At 33.8% G+C, this 15,519-nt stretch overlaps 1 protein-coding gene across 4 annotated transcripts in view; it reads left to right on the top strand.

The window, feature by feature from the left end:
- Sap47 (Synapse-associated protein 47kD) overlaps nt 1-15,519 on the top strand; it is an 83,541-nt gene that overhangs the window by 4,677 nt on the left and 63,345 nt on the right. For 3 of the 4 annotated variants that reach the window (XM_018460705.1, XM_018460703.1, XM_018460706.1), the window contains exons 1-3: nt 2,299-2,631; nt 7,694-7,894; nt 8,493-8,578. In XM_018460705.1, coding sequence (XP_018316207.1) covers nt 2,489-2,631; nt 7,694-7,894; nt 8,493-8,578 — 430 coding nt within the window. In that variant the 5' untranslated portion in view covers nt 2,299-2,488. Of the gene's footprint in view, nt 1-2,298; nt 2,632-7,693; nt 7,895-8,492; nt 8,579-15,519 lie in introns of those variants that run through there. The other variant, XM_018460704.1, reaches the window with a different exon arrangement.

Raw genomic sequence — 15,519 nt, 5'->3', positions numbered from 1 at the left:
ACAAATATGGCTTTCATCGCAGATTAAAATTATCTGGATAACTAGCACTTATTATCTAAAAAAATCATCTCGTATTATCTCATCATCAATCATTGTAACTCGATTTCTGCGCGGCCACTGCGATTTGTGAGGGAGTCGATTCCCGGAAAAAAATGTTTCATATATATAATTATATATAATTATATAAAAATATACAAAATCATACATAATTATGTAAAAAAATTGACATATTTTATATGCAGTTATATATAGAGAAAAGCCCCCTATTATGAGATAGGCACCTAATATGAGATAGCGGCGTTTCCACTAAACTAATAAACGCTATCTATTGATTCCACCACGAATTTATTGCTCTTAGATTGAAAACTATTTAGTAGAAAATTCATTATTAGATCATGCCTGCAGTCATTGTAAAAAAAGATTTGAGAATTTGAACGTCTTCAAGAGATGAGCCTTTAAACCTTGTTTCATTGAGATGAGCCTTTAAATCTTGTTTATTATTTAATAAATAAATTTAGCACTAAATTCTTCATGTAGTGATAGAGTAAGATCATACTAATAGAAAAGTACGAAATATGTTGAATTGCTTAATTACAGAAGTTAAATTTGATCATAAAATCGTAAGTCGTGGAAATCGTAATATGAGATACTCGGAGTATTTCTAATGTAAAATAATCTATGCTCCTATGTCATAGTGAAAATCGTTGCTGAAAGTATAAATATTGTTGCACTATAATAGAAAGGACAACTGGTTTGGTTCCAACTATCTGAAGACGAGTCCTAGATCCAATGCATGTTCATTTTGCACGCACACTGGCTGTATTTGTATTTTAGAAACATTGAATAAAGTTTTTTAACTGCAATACTGATATATTTTTCGTTTTATTATTGATTTTTCGAGGTATCTCATATTAAGAACACAATTTTTTTGACTTTGCGATTTGCTCACTCTTTACATTTTATTTAAAAAAAAAATAGGATTTGAATTAAATTTTACATAGCATTATCTGAAAGCTTATTAAATTCCCTTCAAAATGATCTATTATTTTTTCAAATTCTGCCCATAGATTTCTAGTATTTACCCCAAATGAACTCGGTATCTCATAATAGCGGCCTTTCCTCTAATTATCTATACATAAAATATGTTCATATGCTTAACATTTTTTTCCGGATTGTGTCTTGTGATTTCCATCTTAAAATAAGATAAAAATTACAAAAATTAGCAAAAATTCATTAGAATATAAATAAATGTTAATATGGCTCAATTAGAATAAATCAATAAATAAAAGAAGGGCAATGAGCCAATTATAATATAAGATCTTTAATAAACGTATATATACAAACCTTTCGACACCGATCGGGTCATTTTCAATGTAAAATAACAAACACTCTTACATACATTATCAGAAAATTCGGTTAAATTATATTGTCCAGTGAAAAATTAGTTGTATTCATAAAATGCGGTCCATATGTAAAACTATCAAAAGAGATCAAATCTCACTTTTCGCAATTCTACAATCTGAATAATAAATAATACATTAACATTGCGTTATAGATTAAATTATCGATGTACATTTTTAGTAAATTAGATTAGAATGCAAATTAAATAAAACATATATACCTCATATTATCTCAATGATGTAAAGTAGACGACGATAGGAACACACAATTAACAAAGTTATATTTAATAAAAAAGTTATATTTAATAAAAAATAATAAGCCATGATACAATTGTATGTAACATTTAAACTCAACGATGTCAAGTGACGTTATGACAAAAAGAAAACAAGGAAATAGGAAAGATAATAAGAAAAGGAGACAAGGACAATGTTAAGAGGGGGAAAGAGATTGGATAATGTTTTGGTATGATTCTGGCAGGGATTCTGTGTCATTTTGTTTGTTTAGCCCATGCATTTGTCGTTTTATATGACCATCTCCGATATCAATCTCTTATTAAACGAAGTTTCTCTGCCTATGTGATCACTGTTGGGGATTTAGACTTCTTATTAATATCGGAGACATGTTCGTGCAATCTTGTCTTTAATTGTCTTTTGGTCTGACCCACGTAACGTCATTAGAATATAATTTCGTTCAATGCCTAGTGAATTTGCTCACTCTTGAGAAATTTTCACCCGCTTTCGAAATACACAATCAACCCCGAGAATCAGGTGGCGCGCGTCGCGACGCGTGCAATCGATGGTCGTCGGTAGTTCGCGGACCTGCCGCGCAAGGCCGTTGGCGTCGCGACGGGTGCGCAATGCGAGCTGCGCGCGTGCACGTGCTGCTTACGCAGTTCGTGGCTGCGCTGTCGCGAGGACGGACGAGGTATTATCGTGCTCGTCGTTACTCCGGTCCCGCGAGGATTTCGTTGACAGTTACGCTCGATTCCGGCGAGTACGTGAGCGAGTAAAGTCGTCGTTCGATCGAAGGAGGAAGTGAGAGAGACAGAGAGGAACAGATTTTCTAGCTCGCCGACGCACGTCGCAAGATGTTCTCCGGCCTGACGAATCAGGTGTCTACCTGGATGGGCAAGAAGCCCGAGAACGGCAGCGAGGCGACACCCGATATGCCGAAACCCACCTCGCCGGAGGTCGAGACCAGCGCGGATCTCGAGAAAAAGAACAATACCAGGTACGTATGTTTTCTGCCGTTCGTGTTCTGCCATAACCTGCAACATCGTTGAAACGGGGCGACGTTGGGTGGCAGGAAGGGGGAGGGAGTTTGTCTGCTAGCCCACCGTGGGTGTTATCACGAATTCCGTTCATCATCGTTTACGCGTCATTACACCGTCGTTATTATTCATGCCGTTACGCGAACGTTGTGCGTACGCGAACTGCGTCGCGAATTTATCAGTCGTGAAGTTATGCGCGAATCGATCCTCTCGCGACTCCACTTTGCGTGGACTCGAAACCCCTTTCCCTCCCTTATATCTCTCCGTCAATGATGAAAAATTCGAAACCTACACCGATTCCGATAAGTTCAACATCCGGATGTTGCGCGACGAGGAAGAGTTGATCCCGAAAGTCGAGTGAATAAAACGAGAAGAGTCGTCGTCGCAAGCACGTCTCGTGGAATTAACGAGCTAAGTAAGTCGCGATTATAGGGATTCGCAGGTTCATCCTGAGAGCTCGTGTCTATACCCAGACAGTACATATATTAAAAATGGGGACACAAGACGTCTTAAAGATATTTTAAAGACATCTTTATGGCTTGACGTCAAATGGACATCTTAATTACGTCTTCAAGACGTCTTATGGTTCGCATTTGGGACATATCGTTCTTTGAGTAATTTCTCCTTCATTTTTTTTTTTTTTTGAGAGAAACGCGCCGTGTTCAAAACTAGCGGCATAACTTCCTCCCCTCGGAGAATGTGTTTTCGTGATTAGATCAATAACGCCCAACTTACGTAAACTAGCGCGACGGGATGATATCCCGCGAATCTCGACATTCGCGACGCCGAATTTGTACAATCGTTGAGATCTCGCCGACGCACGCCCACTTTCGTTTCCTCTCCGATCGCATTTTCAGCATTTTCCTAAATGTTTTTCTCGCTCCCCTTTTTCGAACCGTTTAGTTTAAATATTAATTTAATTTTGTTTTAAGTACGGATAATGTGCAAAAGCTCGAAAGAACGGGTTTAATGCCTGAACGATGTTCACGTTTCGTTCTTTTTGCTCCCATTGATCAAATCCTATTTTTGTGGAATTTACCGCCGTGCTGAAATCGAAATTGGATTTGCAGAAATCGCTTAGCATCACGTATATCACGAATATAAAGTAATAATGAAGAAATATTAAATCTTATAAAAATATTTTTATTACAATATAATTATAAAGTTATGTTAGTCTTTTATAATATTCATTAAGGTAACAAAAATATAAAGTATATTTTATCATATTTTATACTTATTAATATATTTTATACTGTACTATACTAGAATATTTTATACTATATTATAATAATAAGTATATTTTATTATATTTTATAGCGCAATCTGGTGATTTTTATAGTGTTTTTCTTAAATATTGTACACTGAAAAAAAATATAGTTAATTTTAATAAATATTTAGTTCAATACTGCCAACTAAACATTTACTTACAATAAATAAATATTTGTTCAGTAAAAAGAATAATTGTTAAATCAAATTAATGTTTCTTGTAACAAATAAATATATATCTTTATATTTAATAAATATTTAATTGGCAGTATTGAACTAAATATTTGTTAAAATTGACTATATATTTTTTCAGTGTATTTCTTCATTGGTTCAAAGCGATGTTACGATTTTGTATGCCTTTAATTTGCTCTCTTAACATTAATCGTTCGCTTGTTATTTTGGATATTTGTTCTTAAAGTACATTCTAAAATAAAATAAATAAATTACTATGTCTGCGTCTGTACAATTGCAGAAAGATTTCTCGGCGGGCAATCGATCGCGAATACTTTGTTGTTGAAAAATTGCCGTTGACAAATAGAACATAGAGAATCAACATTTCAGGAAATTTGAAACTCTGTAGCGATGTTTTTCATTCAATGACACAAATCGAAACAAACATCATTCTATCTTTCTTGATACTTAATAAGTAACAGAAACAGAACGATATTTGTATTGATTGATATCAACACAAACACAGTGAAGAGAGCCTATCTTTGACTTTGATGATCAAACGAATTATTTCGCGTTGGATGGGTCGTTTAGATGTTCATCCATCGATTCAATTAAAATCATGACAAATGCAATTTTGCGTCCACAGGTCTGCACCATGATGCAGTTGCCGATAATAATAACGTATTATCTGCTTCTGACGTGTTGCAACAACAGACATCTCTGTGACCTGCGTATGCAGTAATTATAATGCGATTCGTAACATCGATAAAATGTTCGACGACGGGCTATATATAATTTTATACGATTAATACGTGCGTATGTATGCGTAGTTTATTAAGCAACTTTATGCAAAAACTCATTTAAAAGTTTTAATTTGTTATCGTGTATTGATACGTTGTTACGGATACGTTTAATTTCAAAACGTGATAAGTTAATGTACACGTTTTTACTTGCAATTCTTCCATTTTTTTAAATTGTTAAATTTATTATTTAAATATTCTATTTTAAATCTACGCTAAAACACCTGAGTGTTTTACGCTTAAATTTACGCTCATGCATGATTTATAATACATGTCACATTTACTCTCTAAATTCTTTGAAGTGGAATCTCTATATAAAGAATAAAAATTGAGCCAGTTTTGAAAAAGCACAATTTTTAATCTTTAAGAGTGAGATTTCACTCTAAAAGTTTTAAAGAATATATTTACATTTATACTATCGTCCCTTAACGCAAGCCACATTTTATTTGCTGGAGTTTTATTTATAATATAGAAATAGAAAAAAGCACATATATTTTTATTAGAAAATTGATTGCATTTATTTTAATCTTTTATTGGTTACCTTTCAACATGCACGACGCACACATATGCGCGCACGCGTTATTTTGGTCACACAAAATGAAAATGTAATCTCGATAAAACTCTAAAAAAAATTCTCCACTTGCATCCATTTGCGAATTGTTCCAGAATACGCTTTTTAATTAATTCAAGGATCTTGCAATATGAGATCGCATGCGTCTTCGTAAAATGTCTCAATAAAATATTCTTATAAATAAACCGCTTTCGCGACTTTGCGACGATTATCGTGTGGACTATGCTCCCCGATTGTATATTTCCTGTGAAATCATGCGTGGCGCAATGTGCACACAACGCACTTGTCCACTCTCGCGCGAAATCAATCCTCCGTGATGCTCCATGTTCGATCGACCTGACGGATGCACAGTCGTACGAAATTCGCGAAATGGAAATCGTATATAGAGTACGCGAGCACTTCATTCGCAATAACGCCACCAGTTCACACACGACAAATTCGCATCCCTTTCCAATACAAATTTGATTGGAATTAAATATTTATTGCAACATATTTATATATGTACGCATGTATTCATTGCAAAGATTTATGTTATTTTTCATGTATTTTATATGATACGAACGTTATCGAGATATTTTTTAACTGAAAATGTGATATTCTCTGTGCAATTCGATTCCTTTGGTCATTTACATAATATGATAGTAATTAGTAGTTATATAGAATTTACAGAAATATATTTTAGTATGTTTATATACTTAAAATATAAAATATCTAATAGTGTTTTCATTTTTCGACTATTTCATTTTAATATTCTTTATACATAAAATAATGAAATAGGTTGATTGCTGTAAGGAGAACGTATAATTAGGTACATTTAAGAAAAAGTTTACAATGTGAAATTGCGTACTTTTCTAAAATGTAATTACATTTGTTTAAACTTTATGAATTAATTTATTTAACAAATTTGTGCAAATAGTAAGATAAGTGAAAAATTGAATTAAAATTAATAATTTACTGAATAATTTCATATTTTATTATATGTTAGTATACAGGGTGTATCTAAAATAACGTACATTAATCATACAGTACTATTCTTAATAAAAAACTGAATCGAAAAGTCCCTTATCATTTTGCAATTTTCGCAATAGTTAACAAGATATTAATTACTAAAAATCGTTAAATATTGGTTTTCAATAATTTTTTACTCAAATACTATTAACTTTTCGACTCAGTTTTTTATTAGGAATAGCATTGTATATATAGTGTACGTTATTTCAGATACACCCTGTATATCAAAATAAAGCACGAAATATTTTGTTAATAACTGATTTTTCTATTATCGTATCTTATTGTCATTATATACCGAATTATTAAAGGAATCAAATTACATGTAAAGAAAATATTGCAGTTAACTCTATATAAATAATTTCTAGAAGTGCATATGTCTTCTAAGAATATATAATAGGGAAGAGTGGAATATTATCGTCCTATTGTATATGTAAATTGAGTTGTATGACTTTACAAACTCGTGTCTAACGCATTTCGAAATTCTCGTTGACCTTCCTATTCCGCCAAAATTCATAACACGAACACGATTAATGCCAATGGGAATTTTGTCCCTGTAAGTCCTTTGACTTGATAATTAGTTGCTTTTCTACTGTGTGGCATGACATATGAATTACGAGCTTCCACATCTCTCCAGCGGGAGACATTAAATTTCGGTAGTAAAGAAGGTTTTAAACGAAAGGAACTTTTACATTCAAATTTGAGGAAGTGATTAAAAAGGTCGCGTTTGTAATTCCATCCGTGCCCACGCTTTCTCGTGTAATCCGATTTCTCTGCACTAATCTAATTAATCGATCGGTTGTTCGGTGCGGTTTATCATGCTACGTTTATATCTTTTTTCCATTGTGTCTATTGAGTGTGTTCTATAATATATACAAACAGAAAATTGCATTGCAATTGAATTGCGTTTACTTAGGATTTTCTATTGTTTTTATTGCTGCAAAGAACCACGTTGGCTTAACATTGCGCGTTGCTTGATTAATTTTCCCATTCGCTATCGATACAAATGATTCTCTCATATTTCATTGTCATATTCCTAATACGCGCAATCTTTAAAGTTTTAATTTCTCTTTTAAATACATTGTACAGAATCCATATTTTATTGAAGTCGTAGAATTCTTTTTGTTCAGGATTTCCATTTATATTCACATTTCTCCATAACGAGCATATTCAAGATGTTACATGTATACATGTTCCTTTGTCTTGCAGTCCGAAAGGCAATAAATTGGAGATGTTTGCCGGAGTAAAGAATCAAATGTCCGGCTGGTTGAGTGGCGGTATACCTGGGTTAAGCCGTGGCGCCGGGGCTGCCGAAGGTGAGGCCCCACCGCCAACCGAAACAGAAGAGAGTCAGCCCGAAGAGATTCAGGCTCCCGTTAGCGAGCAAGTGAAGGATGACGACGCAAGCAGGTGGACATTAATATATTTATATTTTATTTACGTTTTATTAGGTCGTTGCGTATGAAATGTCTCTTTTATATCAACGATATGTTGCGACAAGGTAATTTCCGCAGAAATAAAATGTACATAGGAAATAAAATTGAAAAAATTCAATCAATGTCTCTCTTTTATGCCTTTGTGTGAAAAATTAATCTTTTTTCTAATTAAATGTAGAATATTTTTAAGATGGAAAAGGTTAAAAGATCAGTCGTTAGTTTTTGACTATTGAATGTTACATAAATTAAATTTTGCGTTATAAATATTATAAATACGAATATTATATTATAAATACGAATCCCTTCAGTTTCTGTGTTTTTATAAAAATTTGCTATAGCTTGACAAATAAAAAACTAAAAAATATTTTTGTAAGAGAGACATGTCGCTTTAATGCGATAATACTATTATCTTGAAGGATGGTCATTTTATAAAAAGCGTTCCATAAAACTGAAACTTTTGGAATCCAATATTTCACGCGCAACGATCCAACCCTATTACCATTCGCGAGCACAGCGTCCCATTCGATCTTGTCAGATAAACGGTGGAATGCACAGGGAAAATATTTTTGCAGTGCGACCGGTGGAGCGGACAGCGGTCCCGCGAGTTTAGAGGGCACCCCAACTGACGACAAAAATGAACAACAGGCTTTTGGCGCCGGTAAGCTCCATAGTATTAATCCTTAGTATACAATGATTTTCCGATCCTTTACTACACACGATGGATCATTCATGTCCCGGATTAATATTTATTACTTTAACAAATACACAAAAATTATGATGTGATTCTTATGTATACTTTAACATCTTTAGAAAGTATTTGGCAGATTACGTACTTAAAAAATTGTATATAAATGTTATAACTAATTACTTGATGCTCCTAGTTTTTTGAAGAAAAAAAAAATGTGCAGACACGTTCATGTGTACCTACTAAAGATAGACTTGTGAATATACCGTCAGGATTGATGGTCGCCATCGTATTCGCATCAAGAAATCACTTTCAACGCCATTTACATCGTTATTCGCGAGATTAAAGCGTCTTATGTGGTATTTTTCACGAGACTACCTCGGCGAATCCTGAGTATATATCATTTCAAACGTGGGTCGACATGCTTCATGCGTCAGCTTTATCGCTGCAGCTTCGTATATATAAAACCGTTTCGCTTAAACTATTTTAGATAGACAAAATTGAAAGCACGTTTGAGCGAATAACTTCGCCTACATATATTATCTCGAACCTGTTTACTCTTCGCCTTTCGTGGACAGTGTGGACACCTTGTATTATACGTCCATTTTAGACAAGCGCTTTAATATTTAAAAAGAAAATATCCGCAAAGGTTGTATCTAATTTTGACCATAATTTTCGGGCGTTTACGCATACTCGCTGTCAGAAAAAATTAATTGGTTCTTTAACTTCATGTCTGTTCCTGAAAATTACGGTGGAAACTTTTAATTAATTCCTCGTTCGTAGATACAAGGGGAAGATGCTGAAAAGCTTGTATAAAAGTGGCTTATATTAGCACTGACATCCATCATATAGAGTATTTTCTTATGGAACAAAGTAAAGCTTAATGAAAAATATACGTGTACACATATATATGTATTTGTATATACGTATATATTTAATGTGCATAGTTTAGCATTTATTTTATTGATTTAAATCAATTTAAAAAAGTTAAAAGAACGTGCGATATTGATCGCAACGTGAAATATGCACTCTATTTATTTCGGTATCTGCTCATATTCAAAATCATTCGTCTCTACTGCGAAATTTCATTTCCTAGAACGACTGCGAAGCAGGTGCATATTTAGTAATTAAATAACAATAGTGCTTTGCCAGCAGGAGATTTAGGAATGCGTTCATCAGAATAGTATAATCAAATATTATTGTGATTAAGGGTTTCTAAACATTTCTTTTATATTCGCTCAAAATTTTGAGCAAATATAATTTTTAACGTTACTCGAAGATCGCGTTTTATATTCGTCAACAACCAAACACCATCAGAATTTTTACACATTTAAGATTCATTGAAACTAAGATTAATGTAGAAGCAATACTTCTTTTCTAACATTCTAGCTTGAGAATTTTATCGTTACTTGAAACAGTCTGACAATGAGTATGCAAGTCGACAAATAATGATTTCTTTTGAAGTAGGTCATGCTTTGTTATGCTCCATGGTTCACACAGAGAGAATTCATGGCGCATTGCACCTTGGAAATTCGCTTTCACACTCGCGCGTATGTAACATAATATAAATTATTTCTTTCTTCAATGGAAACAAATCATTACGCTAGCGTTCTATGAATCTTACCATCATTTTCCTCGTATATATTTATATCACTATTTTATGCATCTCTTATTACTTCTTCGCCATTTTCCTCGTGCGCCACAAGTTGAGGCACTTCACGTAACGAGCGTATCTCTCATTTCGTAAGAGCAAAATTCTTTGTAAAATGCTTATAAGAAGCTCGGTAGCGTAAGGGCAAATAAACGTACGTTATGTTGGGTAAGAAAAAAAAAACGCGCGATAAATTTGCGAGCAAAATATTTTGAACATGTCATCGCATGTGACTGCTACTCTTTACCTCGCTTGTGAGATGTATTCTTATTTGTCTGAATCAGAGAAGTACTGTTACATGAGTAGACTTTTCAACACGGTGCATTTTTGGGAATTTATCAGAGCGAAACTAAAAATGCGGAAGTAGCGACTCTTGAAGAAAATTTTTTAGTATTTGCATTAGTTCATATAACTTCAAGTCAGAGAATGATTATTTAGACGACAGATTTATTTTGCTGTATATTTACATTTATTTAACTACTTTGCTCTCTGAATCTCTCTGACATGAAGTACGTAGGACGAGTTTTAATCTTCATACAGAGATTTAATTACTGAAATATCAGTTATTTTAATTTAGGAAGATGGAACGTGGTTTAGAGAGAGAGAGAGAGAGAGAGAGAGAGAGAGAGAGAGAGAGAGAGAGAGAGATTATGATAAATACTATCCTAAGTAATATCTACGAGGGAATATTCTTAATCGTTAATATTTTTACATTATTCACGTTTCATACGCGATCTACGTGCGCGCGAAACAAATTAGTAAATTAAAAATCTTTTAGTTCACGTTTATACAGGATTGCACAATTGCTGGTTAATTTGCTTCGGTCGTCAGTCCTTTGATTACACACGCCGCTAAATCGTCCCATGTTCCCGCAGAAAATTCGATTTCTGCCTTGAGCGGTTATTTGCGCTTGCACGCACGTGATACCGTAGTGTATCTCCTCTGCCGGAAATTGCCTTTGTATTATTCATACGTCCTTTATCTCGCAAACTTTTTTGTCGGTCTGACAGAGATATGATACTATGAGTACTTCAAAATTATAGCTACCTTTCACATGATTTCTTTTCACTGGGAAAACGTTTTCTTATTTTGGGACTACTATTGCAATAATACATATTAAATCCTTGCTTGCAAAATTAAAGAGATTACTTTTTGAATATATACGAAATGTTTCTGAAACTTGACATTTGCTTAATTTCTTTTTGTGATATTTCTTTTAATCAGATTCTTTTTTTAGATAATTTTTTTGGAAATATCTTAAGATTATTTTACAATAATATTCAATTTAAAATTATTGAAATTATTTTTTTTGCTGTTTGTACAAAAAAGGAACAACTCCTTTAAATATTCTCTTTCCAACTCATTTCTTTCTTGTGTTTCTTGCTATATAGAGAGATTATGTTTATTCTCATTTTAGAATAAATTGCGCGCAGTGATAATTTATTTTAGATATCCCTGGTTTTGAAATTTTATTGCATTTTCTAAGCAATTGCTGGACAGTTATATTAACTCTGTTTAGTAACTGAGAAGTAAACTTAGGTGCCCAATCAAGATGTAACACTTTGCTTGCAGTTACTGCGCACAAGATGCATAAAATCTGAACACATTTACTGAACCTGAACAGTAAATAGACTACGTAATATTAATTAATAATCTATTAATACTAGACAATAATTAAGTAGTTATCTACGAAAATTCATATTTTTATCAAGAAAATTGTTTCATTCATTGAATAAAATTCTAAGTTTTTATCCAGTTTTTACGCGGTATTGTTACAAGTAATGAGAAGTGCAGTAATATTAGACAGTAACTGGATAGGTATCTAGGAAAACAGCATACATTTCTACCAGGAGTTTTTACTTGTTTTAACTGCGATACAGATACAGGAATAGCAAGGAATATTATTTCAACCCTTTCTGAAATTATCCTTGTACTTCTCAAATATTGACCGTACCAAAGTTTCCTCTCGCAGGCTATGTTATTATATAATTTTTTATATTTTCCGTACATCTAAACATCTTCGTTAATCCGTTACCTGTAACGGAATAACGTTTTTCATTGTTGTGTGTTTTTTTCACGGACGAAACCTATTGAAAAGGTCACTTTACTCGTTCAACTTGGCTATATTCTGGCTTTGCGTACAGCGCGATGAAGCGTTTACAATGCTATTATCGGAAATCGCACTTCCATCAGCGCTTTGCCGATCAGTCTTACGAACAAAGAGCAAGTTGCAAAGGCGAATCGTTAAGTGCCATCATTCAAGAGAAATTTTCTCTCGAATATACCTTCTCTTTCCTATTCTTGAGTATTCTTTCGCTGAGTGAAAATGCGCAAGGGATTGGAACCGTCACACATTACAACAAGATAGACTAGTTTATTTGATCACCATGAAAACGTGCGGAGGCCGAGGAATATTTGATGAACTTTGAATTCGCGAGAGAGTCTATATGAATAGCTCTACGTTCCGAGATATGTACATTTTATGTAAATGCACAAACGATATTTGCAACATCTTTCAGCACCCACGAATTGCATGTTCAAAAATGTACAATATGCAAGTATAATGGGAAAATGTACATCTCCGCTTTTATTAATTGAAATGAAGTGAATGGATTCCGTCGTGTGGAATTGGAGATGCGTTGTTTTGTACAAATGGGACATACGACACATTGTACAGTTCCTATCGATTGAATCGAAGCATCGGCCCATGAAATCTGCACTTCTGTGCAGAATTTGTACGCGTGGGCTAGCATAATAATCGTGATGAAATTGAATGTGAAGTATTTATACGATATTCGCTTGTATATGTAAACGATTATTTATGTAACAGCTGTTACATTTAGGTATTGTGAATTCAAAGAACGCCGTTAACAAAAAGATATATTTTAACACATTTTTAAAATATTTAAATTAATGCTATTTTATTGTTTTTAACAGAGATATTATGTTACATGATATTTAAATTTCCTAATCGGAGTAGAGTTTTTTATTTAATCACTTAATGTGTGCGTTTCATTCAGACATAAGAACGTCTATAGACGATCGTTGTTCCATCGCGAAAACTTCTCGCTGTGAATAAGCAATCACTGCATAAAAGTGTAATTTCCACAATCGTCTGCCTAATAGGCGTGGAAGATATAAATCCAGAAAACTCAAGTCTCATAGTACATAATAAACCGATCTATAGAGGATCCGCTATCCTCGATCTCGCTGCAGCTTTTTATCTTTCAATCTCGCGACTTTGCGAAATATTTCTTCATCCCCTATTCCAGCATGAATCGAGCGGAGATTAACAAAATAGAGGATGAATAAGAGATGAAAGAAACCAGCTCGATGGACTCGTCCTTGGCCTAGATATATACACACGTGTACCATAGATATTTACTCGGATATTAAATAAGTTATCGAAGAACTATTTACATATACGTGTACTTAGTGAGATTAAATGCTATTAAAAGTGAGAAATGTCATTCGGGTACAGTATCCTCCCTTTACGATGTATATTACCAATCCACGACTCATAATAATTTTAATTGCTTCCGTTCGATAGCTGCAGTTTCATAACGTTAATATTAAAAGATCTAATAGCTACTAATTCCATCGTCAGTTACGCTTGTCAGTTACGCATAATTCTTAAAGGGAAAATGCGTATCGCATGTATTCCGATTGCATTATACGCAGTATATCTAGATTAATTCAATGGTGGTTAATGGAAAATAGAGAAACATTTTGCAAATGAAAGAGGGGTGAGAGGGAATAAGAGATAAAGAGAAAGAGAACAGAGCGAGCGTATATGGCAGCCAAGGGTAGTTTGCGCAAATAACTGAAAAAGTGTGAATGTTGCACGTGTCCTTGGCCCGAGGCAGACTTTAGCCGACGGCGCTGGCCTGCGTTTATCCTGGACAAATCGTAGAGGAATCGTTAAAAATATTCCATCTTTGAATCACTCGTCGTTTCATCCTACCATCGCTGATATGTGGAAGTAGTGCCACGAGTGGGTGGGCAAACGATCGTCGAAACGTTTTCACGCTTCGAGTATAACTAGATCCAATCAGCAAGTAGCCATCCTTCGCGTCGTCGACGGGTTGGACCCCATCTTCGTCGATCAATACACTTCCTCAACCAACTTTTCCTTTCCCTCGGAAAATCAACGACTACGACGTAACCGCAGCTCGATGAGCCTACCTCTATTTCCTCTCCGTTGATTTGTTTTTGGCTTATTTGCCAAATTTCAGAGTAATTTGATCAAATTGATGTTAGTCGAGATATATCTCTCTGTCAATAGTATTAGATATATTTGTCTTAAATAAAATTGTGATTTCAACGTGCAATCGGAAAGAGGGAAGACTTACTTTTTCAGACGAACTTTTTACAAGGGATGTTGCGTATAGATGATTCTCCCTGATTGGTATCTCAATATATTTATTAATTTTGACATGTGGAATATTTCGAGCAAATACATATTATTGATTTTCTTCGCCTACTCTTTCGTTCGATTGTTAGGTGTATTTCTGATTCTTTTGTGGTTTCAAAGGTCGTGATTTCTTCGTAGTGCTGAAAGCAAAATTCCTCGCTTTCGTTTTGCTGAGAATGAAAAATCTGAAACAACATGGAGTGTAAGTTACACATGTTATCATAATAAATCTAGCAGAATATAAAACATTATATACGTAGTAAAAGTTTGTACCAATTAAAGTACAAATATTTTACTTAAAAAGAAAACCGTTTCGCTCTCTTGTATGTTATATTATATATTTCTACTTTTATCTATTTACGAAAATTCTAGCTTGAATCGCATCAGTTAAATCACAAGAAAAATTCACATTCGACGTAACTTTAATTCTGAGGAAGCGAACATGAAACGCTTTATAACATCGGAATGTTTACTACAAGCGTTCCTTTTATTTCTTTCTAAATCCTGTTTCAAATTGAGAGATTGCAGTTGCATATTGCACAGTGAAATGGCTTTATATTAGCAGGATATTTCTTTTGGTTATACCGTTCAGTCATTATTGATATTTTCTATAGAGTCTATATATAATTATTTGTTAAAAGTCCTTTTGCGTAAACTCTGTATCGCTCCAGGATTTTTACTTTCTATGAGAACTTATTTTTGCTATAGCTTGTTAAATAAGACATAATTTTTTACATTTTTATGTTAAAAATAAGTAGATTAAAACTGCATTGTTATGTGAGTTTTATTCAAAGAAATATAACGCAGTGCAACGTATAAAATATTATTTGTTGCTATTATCAGAAGAGC

This window comes from Mycetomoellerius zeteki, unplaced genomic scaffold (genome assembly GCF_001594055.1).
Source record: "Mycetomoellerius zeteki isolate Tzet28-1 unplaced genomic scaffold, Tzet1.0 scaffold96, whole genome shotgun sequence".
In the NCBI taxonomy this organism is placed as follows: domain Eukaryota; kingdom Metazoa; phylum Arthropoda; class Insecta; order Hymenoptera; family Formicidae; genus Mycetomoellerius; species Mycetomoellerius zeteki.
This window is presented reverse-complemented; position numbering and strand designations above follow the sequence as displayed.